The sequence below is a fragment of the Gigantopelta aegis genome, chromosome 3 (genome assembly GCF_016097555.1).
Source record: "Gigantopelta aegis isolate Gae_Host chromosome 3, Gae_host_genome, whole genome shotgun sequence".
Taxonomy (NCBI): Eukaryota; Metazoa; Mollusca; class Gastropoda; order Neomphalida; family Peltospiridae; genus Gigantopelta; species Gigantopelta aegis.
Window position 1 is genome coordinate 59,170,367 of NC_054701.1, and position 16,965 is coordinate 59,187,331.

General features: G+C 38.1%; 1 protein-coding gene across 3 annotated transcripts in view; it reads left to right on the plus strand.

The window, feature by feature from the left end:
* The first annotated feature begins 431 nt into the window (after nucleotides 1-431).
* The window catches only part of LOC121368332 (P2X purinoceptor 4-like), an 89,569-nt gene continuing 73,035 nt past the window's right edge, over nucleotides 432-16,965 (plus strand). For all 3 annotated transcript variants that reach the window (XM_041493018.1, XM_041493016.1, XM_041493017.1), the window contains exons 1-2: nucleotides 432-581; nucleotides 16,711-16,870. In XM_041493018.1, the coding sequence (XP_041348952.1) occupies nucleotides 445-581; nucleotides 16,711-16,870 (297 nt within the window). In that variant the 5' untranslated portion in view covers nucleotides 432-444. The remainder of the gene's footprint in view (nucleotides 582-16,710; nucleotides 16,871-16,965) is intronic.

Genomic DNA, 16,965 nt, shown 5'->3' on the forward strand with positions numbered 1-16,965 from the left:
CAGACCATACACATATATAATAAACCTATAGTAATTATTAGGTATACCGTATAGATGGGTCAATGATGACCCTGCATAAAGAGGTCAACATAATTTCAAAAAATAATAATAATAAAATACAAATCCATGAAAATCTCGCTTCGCTTGCGAAAATCACAATCTAATTAAAATTAGCTCCACTATTACATGTGGCATATAGGTACCAGTAGAGCTAATTTTAATCAGATTGCGAAAATCACAGAATCCTCCCATTTCAAGATCCACCCTACGCAGGCTACGGGCATGAATATATTTACAAAATGTTAAAAAAATAAGTAATTTTTGCACCAATAAGAAAGCCTTCACTTCGTGACTCCACCCATGTAATTCTCGGATCCTCCCTGTAAAACAGGATGACCCACGTGCTGTTTTGAGTCACATGACGGCGATTCTCCAGTTGGTGAAATGGCTCCCAAGTTGGTACGGTCGGCGATCAGTGTGTTCTTTGAGTACGATACCCCGAGGATTGTTCACATCAAAAGCAAGAAAGTTGGCTTCGTAAATAGGTTTTTACAAGCGTGTGTTATTGGATATGTCATAGGGTAAGTGTTTTGACAGTTGTTTAGTTTTACAAAATTACTTTTTGGTTCAGGAAGTACGATCGAAACTACGCAAGTTTATAGTTACACTTCACTAAGCTATCTTCGTTTTCAACTTATGGGTACATGTATACATATCTAACTAACCACCTGCCTAAATATGGTTCAATACAGATAGTGTCGTTCTTGTTCGTGTCGATAAAATGGTCAAAAGACGTGGAAGCGCAGAAGGGGCGGATCCAAGATTAAATTTTGGTGTGTGATCTGATGAGAACGAAGTTTTACTTTCTCTTTCGCCGATGAAAGTTATATTTTGAAAGTGCATCCTTGACAGATATTGAATGTAGGCCAAAGCATTGTTATAAATAACCAGATATATTCTGACAGTTGTCTTTACTTCAAACAAATGTGTTTTGTGGGGGAGAGTGTTTTGTTATGTTTTTTATATACCGTATTTTATCTAATAACACGAGCCTCCAGGCCCTGTGCTTATAAAACTTAAAGTCTAGACTTTAATAAAGTCCAGACTTCAATGTAATGCTGTTTGAATGGTATTGCCATGACGTTAAAAGTCTGGACTTTATTAAAGTCTAGACTCTAAGGTTTATAAGCATGGGGCCTGGTCCGCAGGGGACAATATTTCAAAATCTTACGTAACCGGAAGTCAGTTCACGTGAGTTTTACTTAGGTAACCGATTGTTCGGTTACGTGAATATAGTCCTTGTAACCGGTAAGTTAGACCTACCTAATCCTAAAACACTTGAACTACGGTTCTGTGCTACATTGGTGGTTCAAAAACATTGTATCAGTGCTGTCAGGTGTATCGGCGCACCTAAGCATTCAAGGACCATTTTCTATGTGAACACTGTGAGATACATAATAAAATGTGTCTCTCACCAATGAAGAAGTGCATAATCTGAAATACACTACAAATTGTTTTATGTCTTTAGTAAATAAACATTTTAAAATGGTGCATAAATATAGGCACCCCCTTGTATACAAAATGATTTGCATGTCCGGTGATTCAGCGCAGTAGATGTGGATCGTTGACTCCGCTATTTATAGACCGCCCATGACCTCATTTTGTTGCCCATAAACACTACACTATTGTCCCAGGATTATTTTAGTACTTTTTTGTTTTGTCTTGTTAAAGATATTACGTACCATGAAAATTAACAATCACACATGACCCATCTCATGATCAGTTTCGGAATCGTTTTCTTGAGTGGCACAGTACTGCAGATGCATACATGTTCATTGTCATGCATGGCTAAGATGCCTACATGGAATTTTTTTTTCTCGGGGGTGGGGGTGGGATTGTGCACACATGTGGATCTTATTTTGCTTTTATTTCTTGTAACAATGTGACAAAATTTTGGGAACTGGAATGACATAATTAAGGTGTAAAACTTTCGTTTTGTTTGCATTTGTCTGTGTTTTCCTTTTCAGTTTAAATAAAAATAACCCAAAAAATAATTATACCATCTACTATAATTTTAAAAATGCAGGAAAGGTGTTTTCAGACTGGTTTTAACATTCTTAATATTAATACGGCTGACCTACTTTGCGTTTATATACCCGAAAACAGGTGAATGATTTATTTTGAAATTATGATATAATTATTGATAATTCAAAAAAAATATTAACTGCACCCTTAACAATAAATATGTTGATACTTGATTACTCCCTGGCATAATTTAAAAAAACATAAAAAAAACTAGTTTTGGTAGTGAGGGCTAATTATTAACCATTTTCATGTTATTGAATAAGCAAGGAAGGAAATGGTTTATTTAAAAACGCACTCAACACATTTTATTTACGGTTATATGGCGTCAGACATATGGTTAAGGACCACACAGATATTGAGAGAGGAAACCTGCTGACGCCACTTCATGGGCTACTCTTTTCGATTGGCAGCAAGGGATCTTTTATATGCACTACCCCATAGACAGGATAGCACATACCACGGCCTTTGATGAACCAGTTGTGGTGCACTGGCAGGAGAGAGAGTTATTGATTTAAGTTGCAGTATACTATTATTTTTAAGTTATTGTTGAGGCGTCTTCAAGCAATGACATTGATGCTATATGTGCACTTTACATGGACAAATAATATTGATTTGTTCATTGTTTTGTTAAAGTTTAAAGTTTTGTTACAGTTTGAAATTAAAGTTTAAAGATAAATAAAATTGTAAGTTTGTAATTTTTTGCTTTAATTTCTAAAATTAGTTTGAAAAAATAAAGGTCAGGTCTCCAATAAGTGCTCAGTCTGAGACCATTTTGTATATCTGCCCTACCTAGACAGAGCCATCCCTAGAATAGTGCCCTTTAAAGTTCTAATTTACATGTGCCTCTTTGTATCGCTCTTATGTATATCTGCCCTGCCTAAACAGAGCTGCCCCTAGAATAGTTCCCTTTAAAAAAAAAAGTGATCAAAGACAAATTACGATAGAATATATGAAGCAAAGTTGATTTCATTGGTCCATCGTGATTAACTTTATTTCATACATATAATATGGCATACATAATATAACATACATAAAAGAAACTTGCATACAATATATCCATTATAATATTTTGAAGAACGTTAACATGTGTTAACATGCGTTTTCTACCTACCAGGTATATGGACCTGGGCTTCCAATAATTCAAGACTGTCAATTCCGTTATCAATATTGTTTCTTTCACCTGCATATTAAAAATACATATCTTAAAATCAAATATCAAAACCATACTACAATGCAATAAAAAAAACCCGCAAGTACATTGGTTACAAAACCATGGTAATTCAAACCACCGTAAATGTCATCTAAATGAAAAGCATTTCCTAACAATCCAAAACCCCAAAATGGTTATTAAAATACATACAGGTAAACAATGAAAATAGCGCATACCATGGATATTAAATAATTACAACCATGTTTTAGTTGATCGTTAAAGATAATCTACAGTAAACGTTAATACGTTCATACCAATACTAAATCTAATATACAAGAACTACCGTGAAATATAAATACTATTAATTAAATAAAAACACACTAATCTGGACAACAACCCGATCTGCCAACACCTAGTGATAAGTGACAATGAATCCCCCAACATACCCGTCTATTTATGTAACTTTACACGGTGGACAAATCGTGGGTGTGCAATAAGCTGCAATGCTACGTGTTCATGCAGTTAGTGTTATCTATGCTGCATGCTGTATATTGATTTTGTACCCGATAGTGCAATCAACAAATCGTATTTTCAAAATTTACATTATACTTTGGTTGCGGCCAACATATTACTAAAACATTAAACATAAAACTATGTACATACCTAACACTCCCCCCATAATAAACCATCTACCACACACACAAAATATATTTTACAGTGATTCGGAAAGAGCAGCCTGTATACATGTATATATAATAATAATACTGTTAAAAATTAAGTAGGGAATATTCCATTTCAAATATTAATAATTATAGAATGAAATCAGATGTAAAACACAATGTGCACAATGTGTGTTAATGTTTCCATGCACTCAAAAAGCATGAAAAAACGCACCGATTGGTTTGATCGCGAAGCACGTGATGCAACGTTGCATGTGTGAAGGGTGTGATTTGAAATTGAACACTTAAGTTTGTGTGTATGTTGTGTGCACTCTGTGGCAATATTGTTTCTTGTTTTACCGTTACTAACTAGTGCTAATATTGAAAATGTCAATTTAAATTAACAAGCACCACCCCTGTTGCCTATCTGTGTCTCCTTTGGACCTGCATCACTATCCTGGCTATAATCTTTAATGCCAATCCCTTGTTACATGAGTGCTTATGTTTTACCATTAATTAATATTGCACTAAAAATTAATACATCTCTGTTATATAGTCTTTATTTAGAACATATATGAGGCAACGACTGATTTTTTTCGGTGACTATGAATCAATATATACTGAAAAAAAAAAGAAACTTCCAATTTGTACATATAGTATTTGTTGTGTTAAAGAATTCATTGTGTAATGAAATTATACAGGTAGTATTAGCCTTGAGCTGTATTATCAGGATTCATGAATTTTATCGATTATTTTTGCACTGTTAATCATCGACAATGTGAACTTCAATTTGTACGTGCACGCATGGTTCGACATGTCCCGTGTAGTATTCGGTCAATTTGTTTTACTGGTCTTACTGACATTGTTGTCAAGTGAATGAAAACGCTTCAAAATTTGTAAAAAAATTAAAGTTTTTTACATTGTAGCATTTTTAGTATGCCAAGAATACCCAATAATTTACGCAAACGGGCAATTGGCATATTTGATGCTAGCATGTCGACAGAAGACGTTGCAAGGCATGTTGGGAGTTCTAGTCGAGCGATACGAAATCTTCGCGTAAGATTTCGAACGACAGGAAGCACCAACGACTTGCCATGTCGTGGACATCCGCGTGTTACAATGCGTGGTCAAGACCACTATATCATGAACACGCGTTTGCGCAATCGATTCCAAACTGCTACTGCTGCTAACACACCTGGGCTTCATAATAACTGAATCAGTGGGCAAACTGTTCGTAATCGCCTGCGGGAGAACGGTTTACATGCACGACGTCCTTACGTCGGATGCGTTTTAACGCAACGTCATTGTCTAAATCGTCTTAATTGGGCACGTGTACACACTCGCTGGATACGGCGACGCTGGAATACCGTTCTTTTTTCGGATGAATCCAGATTTTCTTTACAATGTGGTGATGGCAGAGTGCGCGTCTACCGTAGGAGAAATGAAGGCTATGCTGACTGTTGTGTTCTTGAACGAGATCGTTTCGGGGGTGGGGGTTGTGTCATGGTCTGGGCAGCCATTGCCCATGGTTATCGTTCACCACTAGTCGTCATTGATGGCAATTTAAATGCTCAATGTTGCCGCGATGACATTCTCGCTCATCACGTCATTTCTCTGTTCCATAACAACGCCAACATCTCGATTTTTCAGCATGATAATGCCACCTCTCATACAGCTAGAGACACTGTAAATTTTCTTAGAACAAATAACATTGATTTCATTGATGACTGGCCTGCTAAAAGTCCTGATCTCAACCCCATCGAGCATGTCTGGGATAGTCTGGACAGACGCTTGAGGCGTCGTCCCAACCCACCCGCTAACGTCAACGAACTTCGTCAAGTGCTCATTCAGGAATGGAACAATATTCCACAGGCAGAAATCAACACTTTAGTCAATTCTATGTGCCTGTGATGCACTGCTGTGGTCAATTCAAGAGGTGGTCATACCCGTTATTAAGTGGGTGGGTTTTTTTTTTAACCCCTACCACACTTGGTCAAAATTTCTCCCAGTTTCTGTTAACCTATGGCCATGATTTTTGCACCAAACGATGCATCATGGAACACTCTTTAAACGCATATATAACAATTATTCCCCCGTTTTGTTTTCATCAAGTTATGTTCAAGCAAAGTTAGCGGAAGTTTCTTATTTTGTTCAGTATATAATCATGTGCCAGCCCTACATTCAATAACCGCTGATCAGGTACTAATCAAGTGTTATAGGGTGTATACTACCAAATTAAATCCCATAGACGACAATTGTAGTAGCATCATCATTTTGGAACAAATGACAACTGTATTGTTTTGGGTTAAAGGCTCTTTAATGGCTGACAATAGATTCCATTTTTATATCATCCTGTAACAATATAATTAAAATACAATATAATAATACATAATATTCCATCATTTAAATAATAGTATTTAATATAACATGACATATTAAAGTAATTAATGCATAATACAAAATAGGTCTTATGATTACAACAGACATAGTTACAATACATACATACATAATATACATTATCACTCACATGTCCAAATAATGATTTAACATAAGTCTCCATTATAACAAATTACAATACACAAGATATTCTCAATCATGTGAAATACATACATGTCTGGAAATAAGAATTATATTATAAAAATACATATACAAATATATTACATACCAAGTATGTGACACCAGGGCAAATGGAACTGGTCACACTTAAAAGGATTGACGTATCTGCATAAAAGAATTACAATAATAAATAACCACGCAGACACGTTATGTTTCATAAAATATATAATAAAATACAACAATCTCTAAAGTGTTCATCACCACAAACATACACACTGCATTCATACTAAATTATGTTTATCACATATTTAGATATAGATTAATCAAATTACTGAATTAATAAAAATTAATATTACACTGTACAGTTTTATAATGTTATACAGAAATATATAATAATTACTTGTTATAAATCATGATTTAGTCAATTACATTTACATTAAAGTATATGTTATTATAGTGTACACAAACAATAAATAACCTAACTATAACTAACCTTAAATCTTCTCTAGAAATATCTTCCAATAAATTGAGCAAACATGACGTATTAACTCCAGAAGAGCAAACTATAATGTGGACCATAATACCAGACATACACCAGTATTTAAGAAAACAGTGAACTGTAATAAGCTATTACTTCAGACAAGAACACTAAAACCACATCAGCTTACTATGTACCCAAGCTAGAAACAATAGGACAGGCGCAGCGCATGGGTGATAGTGCTATTGTTACTAAATTGTGCAAGGTGTCATATGTGCTTGTGCAATTTGTAACAAAGAAAGAAGAAAGAAGTGTTTTATTTAACGACGCACTCAACACATTTTATTTACGGTTATATGGCATCAGACATATGGTTAAGGACCACACACATTTTTTTTAGAGGAAACCCGCTGTCGCCACATATGCTACTCTTTTTTACGACAGGCAGCAAGGGATCTTTTATTTGCGCTCCCCACAGGCAGGATAGCACAAACCATGGCCTTTGTTGAACCAGTTATGGATCACTGGTCGGTGCAAGTGGTTTACACCTACCCATTGAGCCTTGCGGAGCACTCACTCAGGGTTTGGAGTCGGTATCTGGATTAAAAATCCCATGCCTCGACTGGGATCCGAACCCAGTACCTACCAGCCTGTAGACCGATGGCCTGCCACGACGCCACCGAGGCCGGTCAATTTGTAACATGCCAAGATACCTGAAAATAGCAATCAACTTGTCATTAAGAATAAAATAATTAAAGGTACAGAATCTGTTGTAATTCATTACCTGTTTATGGAAATAAAATAATTAATTACATGAAAACAAATAAAACCAATGCATTAATATAAAACAATAATTATATACAAATATCCACATGTCAATATTATTACACATATGTGGCTAAAACTCCTACCTGCAGCGTATCAATCAACATAAACACCACAAATATAAATACCACCATCCCTCACCCTTAAAGTGAATCAGAAAAAATGGGGGTCAAGCTGCTCATTTCTGAGGTAATAGGTAGCGTCTATGACTATCCTAGTTTCGTACAAAATTCGAGTACTTTTTTTTTACAGGTACCCCATACATGTTTCAAGCATAAGGCTACTTGACACAGTGGTACTAGATGAAATAAAATTGCATAATTTTTTTGCCCAAATGAAATAATTTTTCACATTCACATTTATCACCAATCACAGGATGTGTGGTGTTCACTTCTCTATCAAAAGTTCGGTGCACCTCGAACTTTGATCCAGCCAGAAGTTATTTGGTTTAGTACTACCTGTAGTAGTGTCATTAAACAAACTTTATCTGTAACTTTTATTGATATTAAAATTAAAAGGTATCAGTAGACTAGTAGTAGATAATACTTGTTTATGAAAGCAAGTTCCATGTTAAATAAATAAATAAATACTGAAATATTATAAAGGTGATAGATATACATGTAGTGTCTGTTAGACAATGTCCATTACACATTGCCTGACAGTGACACTGGACTTGCTGTTCCGTGGTATTTTATTGTGTTGAATGTTGTGTTCATAATGACCAAGAACATTTGGTTGTGATGGAATTCAAGTATTGTATATATATACTGAACTAAAAAGAAACTTCCGATTTGTACATATAGTATTTGTTGTGTTAAAGAATTCATTGTGTAATGAAATTATATAGGTAGTATTAGCCTTGAGCTGTATTATCAGGATTCATGAATTTTATCGATTATTTTTGCACTGTTAATCGTCAACAACGTGAAATTCAATTTGCACGTGCATGCATGGTTCGACATGTCCCGTGTAGTATTCGGTCAATTTGTTTTACTTGTCTTACTGACATTGTTGTCAAGTGAACGAAAACACTTCAAAATTTTAAAAAAAAATTAAAGTTTTTTACATTGTAGCATTTGTAGTATGCCAAGAATACCCAATAATTTACGCGAACGGGCAATTGGCATGCTTGATGCTGGCATGTCGACAGAAGACATTGCAAGGCATGTTGGGAGTTCTAGTCGAGCAATACAAAATCTTCGCGTAATTCGCGTAAGATTTTGAACGACAGGAAGCACCAACGACTTGCCACGTCGTGGACATCCGCGTGTTACAACGCGTGGTCAAGACCGCTATATCATGAACACGCATTTGTGCAATCGATTCCAAACTGCCACTGCTACTGCTGCTAACACACCTGGGCTTCATAATAACCGAATTAGTAGGCAAACTGTTCGTAATCGTCTGCGGGAGAACGGTTTACATGCACGACGTCCTTACGTCGGATGCGTTTTAACGCAACGTCATTGTCTAAATCGTCGTAATTGGGCACGTGTACACACTCATTGGATACAGCGACGCTGGAATACTGTTCTTTTTTCGGATGAATCCAGATTTTCTTTACAATGTGGTGATGGCAGGGTGCGCGTCTACTGTAGGAGAAATGAACGCTATGCTGACTGTTGTGTTCTTGAACGAGATCGTTTCGGGGGTGGGGGTTGTGTCATGGTCTGGGCATTGCCCATGGTTATCGTTCACCACTAGTCGTCATTGATGGCAATTTAAATGCTCAACGTTACCGCGATGACATTCTCGCTCATCACGTCATTCCTCTGTTCCATAACAATGCCAACATCTCGATTTTTCAGCATGATAATGCCACCTCTCATACAGTTAGAGACACTGTACATTTTCTTAGGACAAATAACATTGATTTCATTGATGACTGGCCCACTAAAAGTCCTGATCTCAACTCCATCGAGCATGTCTGGGATAGTCTGGACAGACGATTGAGGCGTCGTCCCAACCCACCCGCTAACGTCAACGAACTTCGTCAAGCGCTCATTCAGGAATGGAACAATATTCCACAGGCAGAAATCAACACTTTAGTCAATTCTATGCGCCTGCGATGCACTGCAGTGATCAATTCAAGAGGTGGTCATACCTGTTATTAAGTGGATGTTTTTATTTTTAACCCCTACCACACTTGGTCAAAATTTCTCCCAGTTTCTGTTAACCTATGGCCATGATTTTTGCACCAAACGATGCATCATGGAACACTCTTTAAACACATATATAACAATTATTCCCCCGGTTTGTTTTCATCAAGTTATATTCAAGCAAAGTTAGCGGAAGTTTCTTATTTTGTTCAGTATATATATATATATTGATACAATCTGTTCTGGATTTTTTAATTTTTTAATTGTTTTTTTTATATATATCCCACTGCCCCCATTCCTTTCTCTCCTTTGACTTCCATCTCTTTTCTTCCCGAACTGGTAGTTCCTCCTGTCTTTTAACTTCTTTTGCTATCCATCTCCACATCCCAGTCCATGTCTCTCCAACCGCAGGTCAGGTCAGGTTAGGTCATAGGGTTTTACGTGCACATTCAGAACAAGCTGTTGTAGTGCACGCCTGTCATGGGCACAAGAGCTGGCCTCGGCCAGCTCCTCCGTCCATGACAGGAAAGGGTGGGGGAAGAGGAGGGACTGCCTGCACTGGCAGGTGCAAGAGAGCACAAGCAGCCCAACCAAGGTCGGTAGCAGGCGGGGGAGAGTGGTGGTGGTGCTATGGAATTTTGAATGGAGCAGTTAATATGCCAAAGAGAAAAGGTGCGCAATTTTGATTGAGGAATTTGGGCGCAATTTTGAACAGTCGGTCAAAAGGAAAATGGCAGAGCTAATATAGGTTTTGACATTAGTGAATCAAGAGTAGCTCGTTAGTTAGACCTCTATGATGCTGTGGTGTCTCCCTAGGTTGCCCATAGGGCCCTTAGAAAGGGCCTGACCTCTTCTGGTCGTGGCATGACAACCCGGGTTTTGTCCAGGTGTTGATGAAGTGGTCCACGGCGTCCTCCTTTTCAGTGTCACCAAGTACCAAGTTAGACTACCAGCAGCAAGTATTTGGGGGTTGGATAGGGTAGACTGGTATTCTTTTGTCCAGTTTCCCCTGGGTGCAATGCAATTGTGTACTCGGAACCGGTATTCTTTTGTCCGGCTCCTTATTAGAGTACATGCTGGGCCATTAAATGGGGGCGGGTGCATTGTTATCATTAGTCAATGCACTCTATGTACTGATGCGGTGTGCGTGCTGTCTGTTTGTGAATCCTAATTTCATGTTAAGGTTATACCTATCAGTGTTCTCGCTGGGTGAAAATTAAAGGAGGGCGGCCGCACAGTACCACACCCTTCAAAAAAAAAACGAAAAGCAAAAAAAAAAAAAAAAATGGGGGGGGGGGGGAAGCTTGGTGGTTACCATGTTGTTGGGTGTTGATAGACTTTGTGGAAAGACATACTCCTTATTTTGATTACAAAACGTTTATACGAAATACAAGCACTCATCTTTTAACTGAACCGAAGATGTTATCGGTCTGATATTCACTGGCAGTTCCGGTTTTGCTCAAACCGATCAAAGTTTTAATATTATTATTTTAATAAAGATTTCAAGATATACGAAAAACAAATAAGACATTTGTGTGATCCCCTAATGTCGAATTTTTTTGTTTGTTATTCCCATCTTCATCGAATCAATCGCCAACTGATAAAAAGTAGTTTCATTTTTGTAGTGGCGGTGTATATATTATTTGGCACCCAAGATGAATGATTTTAATGCCAAACACTACCACTTCTGTTGATTTTATAAGCGGTGATATCACCCCAAAATGAAATTTTACAATATGTTATAAGAACTGCTGAATAAACAGAATGACAGAAATGACAAAAAGTAAAAATCGTCAGTTACAATCAATTATATCTGTAACTGAGGACAAAATGTCAGACAACAGTTAGTGGAAACAAAAGATAGAGTGACCGTTCTGATCACGTGACAAATTTGGCGCCAAATAAGTAGGGGGTTTTCCAGTCGGAGATTGCCGAATCCATAAAAAATAAAAATGTTTTCATTGCTCAAATAAAATATAACTTTTATTGTTTGTATTAAACATACAAATGGATATAGGTATAGGACAAAATAGAGGCTGTTAAAAATACTATTAAATTATGTTACGCTACCCGTCGTAAATGTTTTGTCAGCTGAGTTGCTTTTTCGTACACAACACGGCTTGTTTCCTTTGATGTTCAGTGGGCAGACTGATCGTTGTGGGTTTTTTATGTGTGGAAAAAAGTGTGCATTTGGAAATAGCGGAGATAGGTGCTGGAAAATATAGTAGGGTGCTGGAAAATAAAGAGGGGCGCAGAAAAATAAAGGAGGGCGGCAAAATGCAATAGCAGGGCGGGCCGCCCCGCTTAAATGGAGCAGCGAGAACACTGCCTATTGTCCTAAGTCCCTGATCGCATACCAGAAGATATGATCCGGGCAGTGGTGGACTACTGGCCATCTTTGGTGATAGTACACCTGGGCGGAAATGACATTGCCCCCGGAACTGCCCCTAAGGACATAATTGATCGTTTGCTGGCGTCTCGTCACTGGCCGATGTCCGAGGGTGTGGAGAAGGTCTGCGTGATGAAGACCTCCAAGAAATTCCCCGAGATGACGATAGCCTTATTTAACACGTTGAGAAATGCTGTGAATCATGGTATGAAGAAGGCCATAGGACGCAACCTGGTGCCCCTGTCACCTCGGTACCCAGACAACTTTTTGGAAGACGGAGTCCACTTCAATGTCCGTGGAATGCGGAAGTACTTCTTCCGCATTCGCAATACGATCAGGCCATGGTAGTATTAAACCGGCCCTTTTAAAGGCCACTAAATCACTAGAGAGTGATATACCAATTGCCAATCATGAATCCAATAAAACATTTATGTCTATAGTTATCTATTTTTAACATTTTATACTAACGTGCCTTTACCCCTCACCGTTGGACTCCCGGGGTGGAGTGCGTGGTCCTGGTCAAGTGCTTATGGTCGCTTATCCATCTGGGAGGCGTACAGGAAAGGGGTGTTGGCTAGGTATATATTGTTAATCATTGCACCGTTTTCCATATATTGCACATCCATATAGATCTACACGGATGGCTCTAAAAACCCAGATAACAGCAAGGTTGTCTTTGCAGTAGTTGAAGAAAAAATATCTAAACATTCTAAACTAGTTAAATACTCTAGGCTATCAGATAATGTATCAGTATATACAGCAGAACTGACAGCCATACATGAAGCTCTTATTTGGATTAAAACCCAAAACTGCTCAAAAAGCGTTATTTTTTCAGATAGCCTCAACTCTATCCAATCACTTCAAACAAATAACAACCCCCCACCCCCCCCGCCTGCTACCGACTTGGTCGGGCTGCTGGTGCTCCCATGCACCTGCCAGTGCAGGTGGTCCCTCCTCTCCTCCTCCCCCCCCCCCCCCACCTTTCCTGCAATGCAAGTTGGGCGTGGTACATGATATCGGGGACTCCAGTTTTTGTTTTTTTTTCGGTCTGTATTTTTGTCATGGCCTGTTGCCAGAAAACGTACTCGTAGAATGTTGGGTTAAGCCCATCGAACAAAACTTGGCAAAGTCCCGGTTTACTGGAGACTCGCGACGTGAGAAATTTAGCCTTTTTGTTGGAACGGATGGGTCCTGGTTTTTTGTCACTGCCTAACACTTGAAACCTATTTTTAACCACCACCTCGGGGTGGATATCTGATTCAATGTCACTATCCTCGGGGTTGATTTCTCGACTGAGGTTGGGTGAGCCCTTTCGTTTGGAAGAGCTGCGGGGGGTATTGATACCGGTTTTAGAAACTGATTTTACCGCTAGGTTGAAGGCATGGGAAATGGTGTTGATTTGAGAGTTTGTGGACACAAACTCCACGTCTAGGTCAACGTCCTGGTTGTTAGCTGACCCTATGACAGGCACCTCCACAACAGGTGCTTGTCTCTTGTAGCTATCTGTGCCACACACCTGTTATTTCCCCATCAGCTTTTATTATTTGGTGTTCTCGATGGGTGAAAATTAAAGGAGGGCGGCTGCGCTGCACCACACCCTTAAAAAAAAAAAAAAAAGGAAAGCTTGGTCACCATATATCGTTGTGTGTTGGTTGGTCGACTTTGTGGAAAGACATACTCTTTATTTTGTCTCTCGTTATTTGGCTCAAAACATTGATACGAAATACAAGCCGACTCACGTTATTGGGCAATTTCGGTTTTGCTATACTGAACAAAGTTTTAATATTATTATTTTAATAAAGATTTCAAGATATATGTAAAACAATAAAGATGTTTGTAAAGTGATCCCCTAATGTGGGATAAAAACATTTTATAACTTTTTTTCCATCTTCATCGAATGAATCGATCGCTTTGATATTGCCAATTGTTTTTGGAAAGGCAGTGTAGATATTATTTGGCACCCAAGATAAATGATGACCGGCCTCGGTGGCTTCGTGGCAGGCCATTGGTCTACAGGCTGGTAGGTACTTGGTTCGGATCCCAGTCGAGGCAAGGGATTTTTAATCCAGATATCGACTCCAAACCCTGAGTGAGTGCTCCGCAAGGCTCAATGGGTAGGTGTAAACCACTTGCACCGACCAGTGATCCATAACTGGTTCAACAAAGGCCATGGTTTGTGCTATCCTGCCTGTGGGAAGCACAAATAAAAGATCCCTTGCTGCCTGTCGTAAAAGAGTAGCCTATGTGGCGAAAGCGGGTTTCCTCTAAAAAAAATCTGTGTGGTCGTTAACCATATGTCTGACGCCATATAACCGTAAATAAAATGTGTTGAGTGCGTCGTTAAATAAAACACTTCTTTCTTTTTTTCCAAGATAAATGATTTTAATTATAAACACTACCACTTATGTTGTTTTTATAAGCGGTGATATCCCTCAAACATTTAAAGGTTATAATATTTTATAAAAAATTACTGAATAAACAGAATGACAGAAATGACAGAAAGTAAAATTCATTAGTTACAACCAATTAAATCTGCAATTGAGGACAAAATATCAGATGATAGTTAGTGGAAACAAAAGACAGAATGACCGATCTGATCATATGACAGATTTGGCGCCAAATAAGTGGTTTTTTAGTCGGAGATTGCCGAATCGATAATAAATCAAATCTTTTCATTGCTCAAATAAAATATAACTTTTATTGTGTGTATCAAACATACAGATGGATACAGGTATGGGACACAATGGAGGCTGTTAAAAATACTGTTAATTTACGTTATGGTAACTGTCGTAAACTTCTGAAGTTTTTCGTCAGTTGCTTTTTTGAACACAATTTAACACAGCTTGTTTCCTTTGATGTCCAGTGTGCAGACTGATGATTATTTTTGTGTGGAAAAAATGGGCCATTTGGAATTAGCAGAGATAGCTAGGTGCTGTAAACTACAGTAAGTTGCAGGAAAATAAAGGAAGGTGGCAAAACATGAAAGGTCAAGGGCGGTAAAATGCAATAATGGGGTGGGGCACCCCAGGTAAATGGAGCAGTCAGAACAGTAATGTTTTTGTGAGAGGTAAATATTGAACTGTCTTTCCAGATTACACTAAGTGGGTCGGTAATGCCATTATCTAACTTGACAGACTGCAGGTCCTTTTGGACCAATTTGTTTCCCATTGCTGATAATGTTAACATTTCTAATACACGAAATTATAAAGTATGGATGTCACATTTATGAACCATATACGCAAGAAAATGGATGGTCACATGGCATTTAAGCAATTTTATAAATTCATGTTTTCGTTAGCAGCTGTCACTTTTTGTGAAATTCACCCATTCCATTTTTGGGTGTGTACCATACACTGGTTTCAGTGTCTAGTGTATGCTGCGTAACAACAATGTACTGAAGCTAATTTTAATCTGTAAATAATTGATGGTACACCTCAAACTATAAGACAGAATAGAGCCTCGATTAAGGAATTTTCAGTGGGCGGCAAGCAAAGGCTTGCAGATCCAGACCTCCCCCGACAACCGAAATCAAATGTGCGAACCATGACAAAATAACACAAAGAAGTAGTTCTAAAATGTTCACTTTGAGGCATAAACCATATTCACTATAACAATATCTCTATCATCCTCCCAAACTTGTGAGCAAGATGTCGCTCAGTGGTAGACTGCTCCTCAGGTTTCTTCCCATTCCAACCAGTGCCTCATGACTACTACATCAAAGGCTATGGTATGTACTATCCTGCCTATGGGAAAATGCATATAGAAGACCTGATTTAAAAAACAAAAAATCCCTTTTCTCCTTTGAATTCCGTCTCATTTCTTCCTTATCTGGCAGCTCCTATCTTTCAACTTCTTTCGCTGTCCACCTCCACATCCCAGTCCTTGTCTCTCCAACCGCAGCAAGTTCAAGGAGAGTAATTTTTAGTATTTGAATTATATGGTGTCCATGTGTTAATATTTTAAATGGCTTTCATAATCTACGGTAGGGGAGCAATTAATTACTTCCCGCAATTTTTTTCATTTCAATGTCTGTATATTGGACACCAGATGGCTTCACTTTAAAATGTGCTGATGTTGTTTTTTTGTGTGTGATTTAAAAAAAGAAAAGAAAAAGGATTATAATTATTATTGTTAAAAGTAGTAAGAAGGCCTCAGGGGAGAAGTCTAGAACTAATTGAGCTACCTTCTATAAATAATTTGTTTATTATTTTATGATGATGATGATGATGATGATGATGATGATGATGATGATGATGATTATTATTTCTGTGATGTTTTTAACCACAAAATAAATTGAAACAACATGGCTCCAAAACTTATATTCTAATTGCGATATGCATGCGTAAACACACAACTTCGAGCAAGGGGACCAGTCTTTGTCTCAGAGTTATCATCAGAGGGAGCAGTCATTTGTCTACATTTTCACTGTGTTCATTAATACACTATAATTTCCTTCCTGTGTTTTCCAGCTATGCTATTGTTTGGCAAAAGGGCTACCAGAGTTTTGAGGATGTCCAGAGCGCAATAACTGTGAAGGTGAAGGGTGTGGCATTCACCAACCTCACAGGTGTCCCCCCCGAAGGTGGGCCTCGGATCTGGGATGTTGCCGACTATGTTGTGCCCCCTCAGGTAAACAGGTTTTTTTTGTTTAATGACACTACCAGAGCACATTGATCTATTAATCATCGGCTACTGGATGTCAAACATTTGGTAATTTTGACATA